The sequence below is a fragment of the Eleginops maclovinus genome, chromosome 17, assembly GCF_036324505.1.
Source record: "Eleginops maclovinus isolate JMC-PN-2008 ecotype Puerto Natales chromosome 17, JC_Emac_rtc_rv5, whole genome shotgun sequence".
Lineage (NCBI taxonomy): Eukaryota > Metazoa > Chordata > Actinopteri > Perciformes > Eleginopidae > Eleginops > Eleginops maclovinus.
Genome location: NC_086365.1, coordinates 14,426,920 through 14,441,623, shown reverse-complemented (window position 1 = coordinate 14,441,623; position 14,704 = coordinate 14,426,920). Strand labels below are relative to the sequence as shown.

The window sequence follows — 14,704 nt, the reverse complement described above, 5'->3', positions numbered from 1 at the left end:
TAGAAAAATAAACCCATTTCTCAGTAACTTTCCATTTTTACCATTGGTCAATTTAATTCTGAGGTCAAGAGCGAACACTTGTTTTACTTAAAAATGTGACTGTTTACTTAAAGGAGACATATTACACTCACTCTCTGGTTCATACTGTTATTTCAGGTCTCTATTTAAACATGTTTACCTACTTTAATGTTCATAAAACACTTTAATTTTCTCATACTGTGTGTCTGAATATAGCTGCATCCACCTTCTTTGTGAAATGCTTTGTTTGAACGCCTGTTTGTTTATTGGTCAGTGGTTCCTGTTTTTCCGCATCTGCATATTTGGATCTTCTCTTTTACACGTCATGAAAGAATAGTAGTGACGTCACAACCGTACACAATTCAGAGTTTCTGAATACTAGCTTTTCTCCGTGGATTGAGCGTGTTCACAGTAGGCTATTCTGAAAGCACCTAGACCTGGTTTATAATAATAAAAAAGACACTGAATTCTCCATTTTTACATTTTAGAACCTCCAAATGTAGCTGTATTATCTGAACAACAGAAAGCCCTGTCCTGAAAACAGCCACTGTTCACACTGTGCCTCTAACCTGTGAGATGACCACCACCATTTGGTATTACGTGTCCCTGACCAGACGCATAAAAACATGTGCAGGGTAAACAGTCCAACGAACAATTATTTGTGACATGGCAGTGAAAAGATATTCTTAGTTAATAAAGTTATTTTCGTCTGGAAGCAAATCCTCTGTTGGCACCTAGGCGCAAACTTTCCTGTCTCCTAACTGGAGGGGCAGAATGTAAACATGTTGGCTGCTTGTAGCATGTAGCATATTCTGCCATCACTTTTTGCAATCAGACCCACCTTCAACCCAATGGTATTGTTTCAAACTACTTCATTTGATTGATTTTTGAAAAGAAGAGAAAAGGAAGCCAAAAATGTGGCGTTATCTTGAAGAGATCTATGTTGTTCTGTACGTTTATGTCTCCATATGTATCCATATTACTCACAAAATCAACTTTAGAGTCACTAATGGTTACCTGTCATGACTTTAAAAAAGGAGACATGAACTCTGCCTGTAGATGTGAAATATTGAGCGAGATTATAGAGTAATCCCATTTGCTTTCACAGCCTCCATTGTGTTATTTATTTATTTCAACACCAGCTCAATAACAATGTAGTCTCCATTCTGATTTCCCCTCCCTGTGAGGACAGTGAAAGAACCACGACCTCACACCCAGGTGTTTCTTCCTCTCTGCTCCAAGATAAACTTGGCACCATGCGAGACAAGAGTCCTTTCTGAGACAAAACAACAGAGAAGGAAGGGCATCGCTGTACCCGGCACTGCCCACTGAGCGCCCCCCCTACTATATCAGACCGTGTCATCTCAAGTGAGGACACATTGCTCCGGTCAACACTTGCTATGGTGAGACGGATCCACTGAAGGCATGTCCAGGTATTGTGTCTTTTTAATCTGAAAGTTGGATTTGAGTTGGAATGTTGTGGTTCATGATTGTCATCAAGATTTAGAAATATAGATCAGTTTACGTCAGGATTAAGCTTTGTTGTTCTTGGGAGGAATCTCAGATTTCGGTCAGATTTTAGGCCTGAGTTGAGAGCACAGCAGAATAGAGAGAAAGGTATTTTACTGTACCTAAATATGTAAGGTAACTAAAGACACTAAACTAGGCAAGTGAGAGAGAGAAATGATGGCGATCCAAGTCTGATTTAAATTGTTTTCTGTCCTGAGTTTAGGACTTAAAGTACTGTAGGAACAAGCAAAACAATGTCTTCCATTTTTGCAAGAATATTTTTCATTTACTGAAATGAATCATTGTTTCTCTTGATACAGTCATGACTTGATTTTATAACACACTATATACTTTATGCACCTTGTGTTTATTGCCTTTGGTCCCATTCATTGCTTGGCTAGTGGTGCACTTCAGCCTCTTCTGGTTGAAATGAGTATTACAACAACAAACACGGTTGTTCCACTTTCTTTTCTCAGCTGTTTTCACAGAATGAAATAACATTCTGACAAATAATGAATAAAGAAAGAATATCCTGCCATGTTCTGTAAGCATTGTCCATCATATTCTGCTGTTATAGTGTTTGATTGTCTCTTGTCTTTACTCCTCTTCTCCTCAGCCTGGGTGAAGAATGGTTTCAGTCACACAGAGGAGCGGAGGCTGTGTGATGCTGCTTCTGTCTCTCACCCCATCAATCTTCCCCCCTCTGCCCATCTCCATCCTCCCTGCTCTCACCCTCTCCGCCTGGCCTGCTCTGTCATTATCTGCAACACCCACAGCCTTCCCGCCTCCTGTTGGCAACACCAGCATATCAACCATTTCTAACGCCCTCACCACTCCTGCAATCCTGAAAGCATCCACCTCCACCATCAGCCCAACGTCTATCCACGTTTTTGACCAAGTCTCCCCCAGAAAAAGCCCAATTTCTTTAGATAATTTGCTTGGTAAAAAAGCACCTCTTCACAAAAACACACCATGCAATTCGTCCAAAATGACTCATGTGTGTTCTGTCAAACTACCCCTTCACACGGCTGAACTATTCCCTCTCTCAAACTCTTCACATCCAACCAGTTCCCCATCTTCTCCTCCACCTCAAAGTTCTTCGACCCAACTTTCTTCTTCAGCATCACTCCTCGTAAGCGCTCAAACATCACCGCCTCCTCTTTCCAAAACTTCACCCAAAACGCTCACATCTCAGCACACAGCATCCTCTCGCCGGACCAAACCACTCCTGCCCCTCCCCCTCCCCCACACCACAGTGCCGTTGTTCAAGCACCAGCCTTTCATTGTGAGTTGGAACATTCCTGATCTGGTGTGTAACAGGTACAACGTCTCACTGGACACCTCGCCCTTTAAAGGAGTGGCAACACCTGCTAAGGTATGAGGACATGTTTGACTGATACAGTGGGGCAAAAAAGTATTTAGTCAGCCACCAATTGTGCAAGTTCTCCCATTTAAAAAGATGAGAGGCCTGTAATTTTCATCATAGGTATACCTCAACTATGAGAGACAGAATGAGAAAAAAAAATCCAGGAAATCACATTGTAGAATTTTTAAAGGATTTATTTCAAATGATTGTGGAAAATAAGTATTTGGTCAATAACAAAAGTTCATCTCAATACTTTGTTATATACCCTTTGTTGGCAATGACAGAGGTCAAACGTTTTCTGTAAGTCTTCACAAGGTTTTCACACACTGTTGCTGGTATTTTGGCCCATTCCTCCGTGCAGATCTCCTCTAAAGCAGTGATGTTTTGGGGCTGTCGCTGGGCAACACGGACTTTCAACTCCCTCCAAAGATTTTCTATGGGGTTGAGATCTGGAGACTGGCTAGGCCACTCCAGGACCTTGAAATGCTTCTTACGAAGCCACTCCTTCGTTGCCCTGGCGGTGTGTTTGGGATCATTGTCATGCTGAAAGACCCAGCCACGCTTCATCTTCAGTGCCCTTGCTGATGGAAGGAGGTTTTCACTCAAAATCTCACGATACATGGCCCCATTCATTCTTTCCTTTACACGGATCAGTCGTCCTGGTCCCTTTGCAGAAAAACAGCCCCAAAGCATGATGTTTCCACCCCCATGCTTCACAGTAGGTATGGTGTTCTTTGGATGCAACTCTGCATTCTTTCTCCTCCAAATACGACGAGTTGAGTTTTGACCAAAAAGTTCTATTTTGGTTTCATCTGACCATATGACATTCTCCCAATCCTCTTCTGGATCATCCAAATGCCCTCTAGCAAACTTCGGACGGGCCTGGACATGTACTGGCTTAAGCAGGGGGACACGTCTGGAACTGCAGGATTTAAGTCCCTGGCGGCGTAGTGTGTTACTGATGGTAGCCTCTGTTACTTTGGTCCCAGCTCTCTGCAGGTCATTCACTAGGTCCCCCCGTGTGGTTCTGGGATTTTTGCTCACCGTTCTTGTGATCATTTTGACCCCACGGGGTGAGATCTTGCGTGGAGCCCCAGATCGAGGGAGATTAGCAGTGGTCTTGTATGTCTTCCATTTTCTAATAATTGCTCCCACAGTTGATTTCTTCACACCAAGCTGCTTACCTATTGCAGATTCAGTTTTCCCAGCCTGGTGCAGGTCTACAATTTAGTCTCTGGTCTCCTTTGACAGCTCTTTGGTCTTGGCCATAGTGGAGTTTGGAGTATGACTGTTTGAGGTTGTGGACAGGTGTCTTTCATACTGATAACGAGTTCAAAAAGGTGCCATTAATACAGGTAACGAGTGGAGGACAGAGGAGCCTCTTAAAGAAGAAGTTACAGGTCTGTGAGAGCCAGAAATCTTGCTTGTTTGTAGGTGACCAAATACTTATTTTACCGAGGAATTTACCAATAAATTCATTAAAAATCAGTCAATGTGATTTCCTGGATTTTTTTTTCTCATTTTGTCTCTCATAGTTGAGGTATGCCTATGATAAAAATTACAGGCCTCTCTCATCTTTTTAAATGGGAGAACTTGCACAATTGGTGGCTGACTAAATACTTTTTTGCCCCACTGTATCTGTGCATCCAGTTAAGTTTAACTATGACTTTCAAATCCAGGCTGGGATAACACATGCTGTAACCAAATCACAAACTAGTTTACATTACATAAAGCTATCATTGAAGGACATTTATGGTGATGTGTTTACTAAAGTTACAACGGCTATGAGCGAGCTGTTGCATGTTTTGCGTGCATGCAACAAAAATCGATTGTTTCCTGTTCCTACATGTTTTACTACTCCAGTTAAATGCATTACAGGATGATTTATAGAGGCCTCTTCACTGTCTTTTAAAAGTCATTTTATATTTATCTAGCAGAGACACAGAGGGAAAAAGTTATACATTTGTATCTATAAATATGTCAATGAAACATGCCAAGGGTAAAGATTCCATGCTTTCTTTTAGACACTACCTGTAAATAAAGGTAAAAATGTGTTAGATAACACCGTGTAACTTCTCCAGTTAATAACTGACATTAGGAAAGTGCGTTTGTGTTTAAATATACAAATAAGGCATCATCTAAAGATAACTTTGGGTGAATTTAGGAGAAATCTACAATCACATATAGACAAAAAGTATAAAAATCTTAATGCATGAAGACATCTTGCATCACTTTGTCTTGTCCCTGCTGCAGGTCCCGGGTCAGTTCCTCTCTCTGTTCTACACTGACCGGCTGGGTCTTTACCCACATATAGACCCCCGCAGCAGGAAACAGCTGAATGGTGGCATCCCACAGAGAGGGGACCTGAGGGCCAATATGCACAAGGCCAGAGCCGACATCAACTACTACATCCCATCCAAGTGAGCATAAATAAAAACGATCCAGTTTATTGTTTGACACATGCTCTTTAATTTGTACTTCTTCTTCCATTACTTCCAGGACGAACCGAGGCCTGGCTGTGATCGACTGGGAGGAATGGCGCCCCCTGTGGGATAGGAACTGGGGCCCCAAGAGAATCTACCAGACTCTATCTGTGGCTCACCTCCTGCAAACCGAGCGCTCCCTCACCCTGCAGCAGGCCACAGAACGAGCCAAGACTCAGTTCCAGGTCAGGACAGCGACTGTGGAAATGACACATCTCAGAGTCTGAAGTACTTTCATGAATGTTGAAGTGATCATAATCAGAATTCCTTTCCTGTCCTTTCCTTCTCTTCTAGGTGGCAGCTAAGAGTCTCATGTCCGGGATGTTGGCGATGGGCCGAGCCATGAGGCCTAACTACCTGTGGGGCTTCTACCTGTTCCCTCACTGCTACAACTACGGCTGGGAGGAGCCCTCCTACAGCGGCCACTGCTCCAGGGAGGTGAGGAGGCAGAACGACGAGCTGCTCTGGCTGTGGGAGTCCAGCACTGCGCTCTACCCCTCCATCTACCTGCAGGTTGGGCAATAAAACATGGATCCCTACTATTCGTTCTGATATGTAACCTCCTTGGATTTTTTTATGCATCCTGGCTCTGTTTCAGGTGTCTCTGGCTGACAATCCCAGAGCCGCCCTGATGGTGAGGAACCGCGTCCAGGAAGCGCTGAGAGTGTCTGCCCTACCTCGACAGGGAGGCACTGCGCCCGTGTTTGCTTACATGAGACCTGTCTTTGTGGACGAGAACAAACGCTTCCTCAGCCAGGTACCTGAGAGCTGAGAACTCACTAAAAACTAAAATATATATTAGCGGGCAATCTCGAACAGATGACATCCTAGTGAGTGCCCACACTTGACTACATTAGCTACATCTAAAGTTACGTCTTCCTCCCAGCAGTGAGGTGTTCCCAGCCTCAGGAGTTTGGTTTCTTGGTGTAACACCACCCTGCCCAGGTGGTAATCCTTATCCTGTCTTCTCACCTCGCATAAGGAGTTGATTTCAGGGAAATAAAACCAGAGTAAAAGGCTGTGCACCATGCATGGAGAGGTGTAAGAAGTATTTCGATTCCCTACTTATTAATACCACACTTTGGGTGTGCTGCATTCCAAACCTTACATAAAACTATTCACTGTGCAGTAAAATGCCCCATGTTAGTGTTTTAGACATCTTAATAGACCTTCAGTATGTTTTGTATTAATATCACTGTTGCATTAGTGTGTATGTTGCATTTTACTGTTGTAGTTGTTTAAGGTTATGCTAATTTGAACTTCTTTATTATATTATTACACGTTAGCTGCTGCTTTTATCCAAAGCAATTTACAGTTTGTGCCATTCACCAAGAGGGAAACTTATTCTGAAAAGCGATAATCCTGCAACAACGTCCACTTAAACTCCAATTATATACATGCATGTATAATTTGTGAATGCGTGGGGCAGTGTATATGTATCTATACAAAGAAAATAATGCACTTTTAACCATTTGTGTGCAGGGAGACTTGGTCAGCACAATTGGGGAGAGTGCAGCAGTAGGGGTGTCCGGTGCCGTGCTGTGGGGGGCAAGCGCTGACTATGATGACCAGGTAACATCACCCTGTACCCCCGCACTGACCTGCTGAATGACGGCAGGAAGAGAGACCAAGCACAATGAGTTCAATCAGATGATATAGCAGGCTGTCGTCTCTGTGACTGACTCATACAACACAAATACTGAGGGATCCTGTTGGTTGGCAGTGTGACGTTTTATTTGATTCAAGGCAGCTCGATGAAAGTGACTCGCACTGCATGTGTTTGAAGGACACCTCACTAAAGTGTGGTGCAGCAGTGATGTATTTCTGTAGGCCGACCCGGAAGTTATCTCCCTTGACAAAACGCAATGGGATTTCCCCAATTGGATTCCCGTATATTGCAGAAAATAAGTTTGTTCAGCAGGATAATCTCCACATATTAACACCTCTTTCTGATTTTTTAAAAGCGTAAATGCAATAGGCAACCTCTGTTTTTATGACACGTATTTACTTCGGACATTCAACATTATTATATCCTGGATTACAGTCACAGTTTTGAACATGTGGTTAGTTATGTGAATTACAAACAAAACTACTTGTAAAAAAACATGATTTGGCTTGAACAAGTTATTTAAGTTCTGGACCTATCTTTAAATAAATTATACTTGACTTTTAATTTCACACCGGGCCTCTTGGTGAAAGCCCTGTGTTTCTTTGCAATCCTAACCTTCTCACTTCATGTATTTTCTTTTCTTCTACTCCCCAGACATCTTGTTCGGCCCTCTCGTCCTACCTCACCTCCACCCTCAACCCTTACATCACCAATGTGACCGTAGCCGCCCAGCTCTGCAGCAACTTCCTGTGTCGAGGGAATGGCCGCTGTCTCCGAAAGAAGTACAACTCCGATCACTACCTCCATCTAAACCCCGAGAATTTCCGGATCTTGCATGTTCAGAAGCGCTTCCTTGTCCTGGGGAGACCTTCCCTCTCAGATCTGAAGGCTTTCCGCCAGGGGTTTAGCTGTCAGTGCTACACAGGACTGAGCTGCTCTCCCAGGACTAACAGAGAGCTAGCCAAGGCCCTGAAATTTAGTGTGAAGCAAGGACTTTACCAGAAATTTCACACTCTGAATAAAGCTATGTTGGAGGATACAAAACAAACCAGTTTTACTGAGGACAATAGTAAAAATTATTTGACAGTTTAGCATGTTGTTGTTGCTTTGACACTTCTAAACCAAACATCAGAGCTGGTTTTGTCATTATCCAGGGCTGGTCATCTGTTATTTAAAGTACTTACCTCATCTTGCCTGCATACTACGACCACTGACAGAATGTTACACGTGCCATAGTCTTCAATGCCAAATCTCAAATGTACAAACTATGTAGTATAAAGGTCTGCTAGGTATTTGCATTTGATTTGACTGTATATGTAAATAATTAAAAGAGGCAGGGAGGCATAGGAGTGGTCGGCTCTGCGATAGACTCTCAATACACAGAATATAAGATAATGTTCATTTGTAAAGGCTGTAGTTAACAAAAAGATGATTTTGCTCACTCCTTGCACAAGTATTTTCACTTGTATTACCTGATTAGAGCTGCTCTCTTATACAGAAAAGGTGTAATTAAGATAATAAGCAGCTTTGTTACACCCAACTTCAACCTGTGAAGAGGTCTAGTCAGAAAGTGATTACCTATGTGTACACAGCCTTTAAAGCAACGCTAATGGATGTTTAGGCCACTAGAGAAGAACTCAACAAGAACCTAGCTACAGTTTAGCATCCTGGCAGGCTGTTTTGGCTGCTGTTGTTAGCAAACAGCTACCTACTTTCAGATGCTGCTAATGTGGGGCAACATTCAGTTGGAAACATGTATATCGCTACTGGGTGAATATAAGTAGTAAATTAATCTTATTTTACTATTTTTTAAGTCTCAAACTCATGAGGGAAATAAATAACTAGTGCATTAGCTTGTTTTTGACCAGCTAATAGCTAAGCTAGCTTTGTTTTGTCTTTGGTCCGGTGGTTTAGTTTATCATGGCTTTTTAAAAAATGAAATACCTGTGATTTGCTATTAAAGACAGGGCTATGAGTACACACATTCACACATGTGCTTTAAAGGCCAAACATAGAACATATTGAAGCTATAAAAAAAGGCAGCAGGGAATTATTAGCCAAGTTTCTGTGTGTTTATCCCTAAGGAGGCCTCTATTACATCCCATGTATTAGCCATATTAGCATGCTTTTTTCAGATGCTTTATTAATGATGTGGATAATAGTGATGCTGCTAAATTAAAATAAGCATGTGTTTTAACCCTTTTACACAGCAGTCCTGTACTTCTGATAGAGAACGCTAATGAGTGTTTTTGGAGGAGTTTGTATATTCCCACTGAGCGGTTGTCAGCAGATACTGTACGTCATCGGTGTGTTGGCGGTGTCCTCTGGGAGTCTGGGTTCACTTGTTTGCTTGTGATAAGGATAATCTGCCAGGTTGTTTTGAGAAGGAGAAGACAGGTTGATACATAAAGGGTAATGCAGCCTCATTTTAACCACTGTGGTGCTTCCTTTTTTGTTGTTGGTTTCTCACTGTATTGGTTAACATATTTATTTATCATAATATCTTAACAAGGAAGTAGTACTGCAAGGAAACACAAATACCTTTTGTGTGTACCAGGAAATGACTTATGTGTTCTGTGGGCGTAGGCCAACATTATCTCTCATGTTGTTTGTGTCTTCGGACTTGTTTCCTGCTTGAGATAAAATATGTTGTCAATTAGGCTGCTAGCCAATGACAGTGACTGTTAAAAAAGGACTGAAACCCTGATGAATAACGTTTGCTAACAGTACAGTAGAGGAATGAACGAACGCCAGTCGTGCAACAGGAAAAAATCTGATTTAATTCAGTAGTAAAGTCGTACAATACATGCCATTGCGAGTCAACTTTCTAAAAACAGTGTGGTCTTTCTTTTTAAATTGGTGAGTGACAAAAAGTAAAGTATTTAGAAAAACAGTCCCTTAGCCATGAGCATCTTAAGGTTCTATAAAGTCCTTCACTCTGGTTTAGTGAACACATATAAGAACCTCTATAGCTGCCAGGTTGGACAAAACAAAACCCCCACACGAATGCTGTTAACCTTCAGTGCGATTTCTATCACTTCTGACATGGTTTTGAACATTTGTGCCTATTTTTATTAATAAAATAAAGTGTATAATGTTAAGTATATACCAGTTACCCTTCTAATGACAAAATGCAATTTGATTATTTGATGAAGAAACTCATTACCTTTGCCATATTTTGCGAGAGTTACTGAACCCCCAAAAACATCTTCATCTAGCAGAAATAATTAAAATCAATTCCTTTGGAAAGTTATAAATAAATGAAGGAGTTTCTTCATTAATGACAGGTCAAAATGCAAATTAAACAGATTCAGGTGCTAGTGATGCTAACTCCAAGTAGTGGTTACTCACCAGACAAAGTGAGTTGTAAAGAGTACACAGGTTTGCTAAGATTTACCAGATTTAGTTTAGTCACAGTGCATGGTACTAATACTAATTTAAGGCATAAAACCAGCGTAAAGCATATGTGGAGATCAGAAAAATGCTTTATTTAGGGAATATTTAACCAAAGAAATGTACTTCTGGATTTACAATATGTCTGTACTAGATTGACTTTGAGCTAAGCTGATAAATCATTTATATAAAATATGCATTTGTTTGTTTTGGATATAGAAATCTGTATCAGCTGTATTTAAATGTGCATTATTTGGGTGGATCCAGTGTAAAGAAATGCAGCCTCATTGATGCTAAAGATTAACATACTTCTATAATAGTAATTGCTCGTTGCTTTTCATATAACACTTGGAGCCCCATGGACACCAAGCCTTGTGTGTTTGAGTTAAATTGAGTCCGTTAGCACAGGAAGGCACTGCAGCAGAGTAACGTTTGGTTTAGAAAAGATTCACAGTAAAATCTCACTTCATCGCTCCTCCTTTCCTCTCAGCAACAGGTGTCCATGCTACATATATCCGGTCTACTGGATTTGAAACTACTCTAATAGTTGCCGTGCAATCCAGGGTCACATGATGAGTGAGAAAAAATAGTATTACATTGAATTATAAGGAAAAAGGGATGAACATTTAAAAACGATTTTACTGCCCAGTTGTTTATAAGTCCTATGACTTTTCAATGTAATCTGTAAACCTTCTAGATGCTATTTAATGTCTACTTTAAGCATGCAGATATAAGCTCAATTTAAAGCAGGCTAATGACACTTCAAACTCAGACTAGACCTGTTATAATGCATGTTATGTATAAAATGGCAAGTCTGTCACTGCAATCTATTAAAACACTGAAAAGTCACATTACCAAAGTCATGAAAACTGTTTAAAATATGAATATTAAAACTGTATTCTACATCAGACAGATAGAAATGGCAGTAGGTTATCTGAATTTACCACTGAGCAGTTCAGGGTTAGTTGTGTTTGACCTGCGTTTTTGATCCATACATATCCAATAATATTGAATCCAATGTCTTTATGTTCTCACGGCAACATATTGCTAACCAACCGTCCAAAATGTTATATTCTGTAGATAAACAATTAACATATCCCCCAACATATCAAGGTCAAACTGGTCCCAGAGTAAATATGTTGACCTATTGCACTTCTTAATGAATATCAGCTTATATTATTTCTATCAAATCGGTTTGATTTGATTAATATATTAGTCTCCATTAGTCTGATGTGTGCAAAACTATCCCTTGAGTTAAACATTAGAAAATACAAATTTACAGTATTTTTTTCTCCAGCTGTCCGTTGACCTCTCCATTCCCGTTGCTTGGACCCGTTACATCTTTGGTGCACTTGACCCTGATCAGGGCGTTAGAGAGCACGTCTTGGTACAGGCTGAGGCAGACCCAGCCCGGCAGGTACAGCAGCGTGATGAGGCCCATGAAGTTGTAGGGATAGTGGGAGTAGTCCCAGGAGCAGGCGCCGAACTGCCTGAGAACCAGGCCCCAGGAGAACTCCCAGGTGTAGATGAAGCACACGTAAAAGGGGAGCCTCCGCCACGGCCCCCAGCCTCTGCTGAAGCGCAGGTGGAAGTAGAGCTTTTCCACCAGGTAGCTGCAGCTGCCATACATCAGGAAGGACCACAGGGAGGTGTGGCCGCTCAGGGTCCGGTCAGACTTCTCCACCAGGTTAAAAACAGAGGTGAACACCACCTCGTCCAGAAAGCCATGCATCCCAAAGAACAGGAAACGCACAAAGCCGGGGAGACCTTGAAGGGGCTCATGACCTCTGTCCACCTGGCTGGGTTTGCATGCAGGGTCAGGGGTGCAGGGGGTGTCAAACCTCAGTCTTGACAGCCATCTGTGGAACACATGCCCAAAATACAGAGCCAGGATGTAGTGCACCACCAGCTGCGTGCCGGAAACCATCCTCACCTGCTCCGTCAGTGTGTTGATGTTCCCGATGAGGATCTGCAGCCCGATGTAGATGGAGGGGTAGAAAACCAGATGGAACACCACAGGCCGACCTCGGAAACTCCTCTTCTGAGAGTATATCTTCTCCAGTGCAAAGTGGGTCAGTGAATGCATGACGCACAGATAAGGGGAGGAGAAGCCCACCAGTTTGGGGTCTCTGTGGTTTACAAACCCCTGCAACGAAGAGAGCAGGACATCCAGAGTCACGCCGTGCATCCCGTAGAAGTAAAACCGCATCCATCGAGGCAGCTCCCGAAGCGATCCCTCCGCGTCCCCTGCTTCTCCGGACGGTTCCTGTCGGTGGGGCATCTGCACCGTTTTCAGGCCCCCGGGATCAGGCTCTGCTGAGCGGCTCCGGACACTGTCTTGCCTTGGACTGGCCATGATCAGTCACTTGTTGTGCAGAGATTCAGCTTCCTTCTTCCCACTCATTGTGTTCAGTGTTCCGCTGCAGAGCTGCGGCTGCAAGCATCTCCTTCACCGCATGGCTGCGTTCAAGTACCTCGTGGAAAAACACGTCTTTTGTAAACCCTGTTTGAGAAGGCAACCAGAGAGGAAGAAATACATTCTTTTCAAAAGCTCAGTCAGTGTTACTCATCAAAACGTGTAAAACCTGCACACATCTAAAATTTATATTTGCACACATTTAGTCTTTCCAAATTCTTCACTAGCTGTCTGCCACATTGTTTATTTATTTTGACCATGATAGTTTGCTTTTGCATTTGTTTTGAATGATGGTATATGAACAGTAGAACTCCTCAGATCTTGTTCTTGAGTAAAGTAGAACTCCTCAGATCTTGTACTTGAGTAAAGTAGAAGTACTCAGATCTTGTACTTGAGGAAAGTAGAAGTAGCAGAGTGTAGGAATACTCTGTCACAGTAAAAGTATTCTAAATGTTCCTCCAGTGAAAGTAGAAAGTACTCTCATCTAAATGTACTTAAAGTAGCGACAGTAAAAGTAGTCATTGTTTGATTGGTCCATTTCAGAATAATATCTCTGATATGTTTTATAATGATTGATCATTAAAGTGTTCTCAGAGCTGGTAAAGGTGCAGCTAGTTTGAATGGCTTTGTATACTGCAGGGTAGCTGCTGGATTTACTGCAGGTGAACTAAAGTCTGATTTAAGGGCTGATTATATTTACCACCATTAATCCTAATCTGCCTAGCAACTAAAGGTAGTAAATAAATGTAGTGCAGGAGAAGTACAGAGTAGCAAAAATTGAAAGTAAAGTACAAGTCCCTCAAAATTGAATTTAAGAACAATACTTGAGTTAATCTACTCGGTTACTTTACACCACTGACCAGAACACACTGGTCTCCTTACACCTCACACAGCCTGTGTGAGTCATTGTTTACAGCCAGCAGTCTTCTCCTCCCCGCCTTTGTGGGCACAGTGCCACACTTTTGCACGTACTTACACTAACTGCTGATCTGTATGCATGTGTGAAACTTTAACCTGTCTGATGATGTTTTGTGATAAGACTCCACTGCAATTCAGAGGTAAATCATGTACTTTCACTCCACTACATGGATTTAATCCCTTTAGTTGCTAGGCAGATTAGGATTAATGATGGTAAATATAATCAGCCCTTAAATCAGACTGTAGTTCACCTGCAGTAAATCCAGCAGCTACCCTGCAGTATACAAAGCCATTCAAACTAGCTGCACCTTTACCAGCTCTGAGAACACTTTAATGATCAATCATTATAAAACATATCAGAGATATTATTCTGAAATGGACCAATCAGACAATGACTACTTTTACTGTCGCTACTTTAAGTACATTTAGATGAGAGTACTTTCTACTTTCACTGGAGGAACATTTTGATCCTACACTCTAGTATACTTCTACTTTTACTTAAGTATAAGAACTTCTCCTACAACATGTCATCATCATTCAAAACAAAAGCAATAGCAAACTAAAAAGTCAATAAAAAATGTGGCAGGCAGCTCGTAAATCAAATCTTTTAAATAAGCACATTTCGATTTGTGTGCCAATAAAAACAGCGTTAGTTGTGTGCAGGTTATACAAGTTTAAATGTGGTGAGGTCATAACTGTCACTTTGTGCCGTGTGTTTTTGCATCTCACTAACAATGTTTCCAAATTTCCAACAGTCCCTGAAGGCAGCACAGGAGAGAAAATGATGGAGGAGGTGGTGTAGCTGTATTGCTGTAGTGGAGATGGGACAGTTAGGCTCTGACAGGGTTATTAATAAAACTCACGTCCCCCTGAGACGTCCTGACTCTGTTTAATTACGCCTCACTAATTATAATTACATCAGAACACTCTGCTGTAATATCAGGACAATACGGGCCCTCACCAGAGCCATTTGTTAATGAAGCAGGCCTTCA

At 41.9% G+C, this 14,704-nt stretch overlaps 2 protein-coding genes across 2 annotated transcripts; one reads left to right on the top strand and one right to left on the bottom strand.

Moving 5' to 3' along the window:
• Positions 1-1,333: 1,333 nt before the first annotated feature.
• LOC134879408 (hyaluronidase PH-20-like) lies at positions 1,334-9,417 on the top strand. Its single transcript, XM_063905909.1, has 8 exons — positions 1,334-1,451; positions 2,144-2,902; positions 5,147-5,313; positions 5,393-5,561; positions 5,671-5,889; positions 5,975-6,133; positions 6,859-6,948; positions 7,640-9,417. Exons 2-8 carry the CDS (start codon positions 2,156-2,158, stop codon positions 8,075-8,077), a joined length of 1,989 nt encoding a protein of 662 aa, XP_063761979.1. The 5' UTR covers positions 1,334-1,451; positions 2,144-2,155; the 3' UTR covers positions 8,078-9,417.
• A 328-nt stretch (positions 9,418-9,745) lies between these two features.
• tmem229a (transmembrane protein 229A) lies at positions 9,746-13,005 on the bottom strand. Its single transcript, XM_063905910.1, has one exon. The coding sequence runs from the start codon at positions 12,732-12,734 to the stop codon at positions 11,655-11,657; it is 1,080 nt and encodes a 359-aa protein (XP_063761980.1). The 5' UTR covers positions 12,735-13,005; the 3' UTR covers positions 9,746-11,654.
• Between the last annotated feature and the right edge of the window lie 1,699 nt (positions 13,006-14,704).

Excerpts from the sequence above, each read along its gene's own strand:
- LOC134879408 (XM_063905909.1), top strand. The coding sequence starts at position 2,156 with ATGGTTTCAGTCACACAGAGGAGCGGAGGCTGTGTGATGCTGCTTCTG. Across the intron at positions 5,562-5,670 it reads GAGCCAAGACTCAGTTCCAG|GTGGCAGCTAAGAGTCTCAT; the intron begins GTCAGGACAGCG and ends CTTCTCTTCTAG. Across the intron at positions 6,134-6,858 it reads ACAAACGCTTCCTCAGCCAG|GGAGACTTGGTCAGCACAAT; the intron begins GTACCTGAGAGC and ends ATTTGTGTGCAG.
- tmem229a (XM_063905910.1), bottom strand. The coding sequence starts at position 12,734 with ATGGCCAGTCCAAGGCAAGACAGTGTCCGGAGCCGCTCAGCAGAGCCT.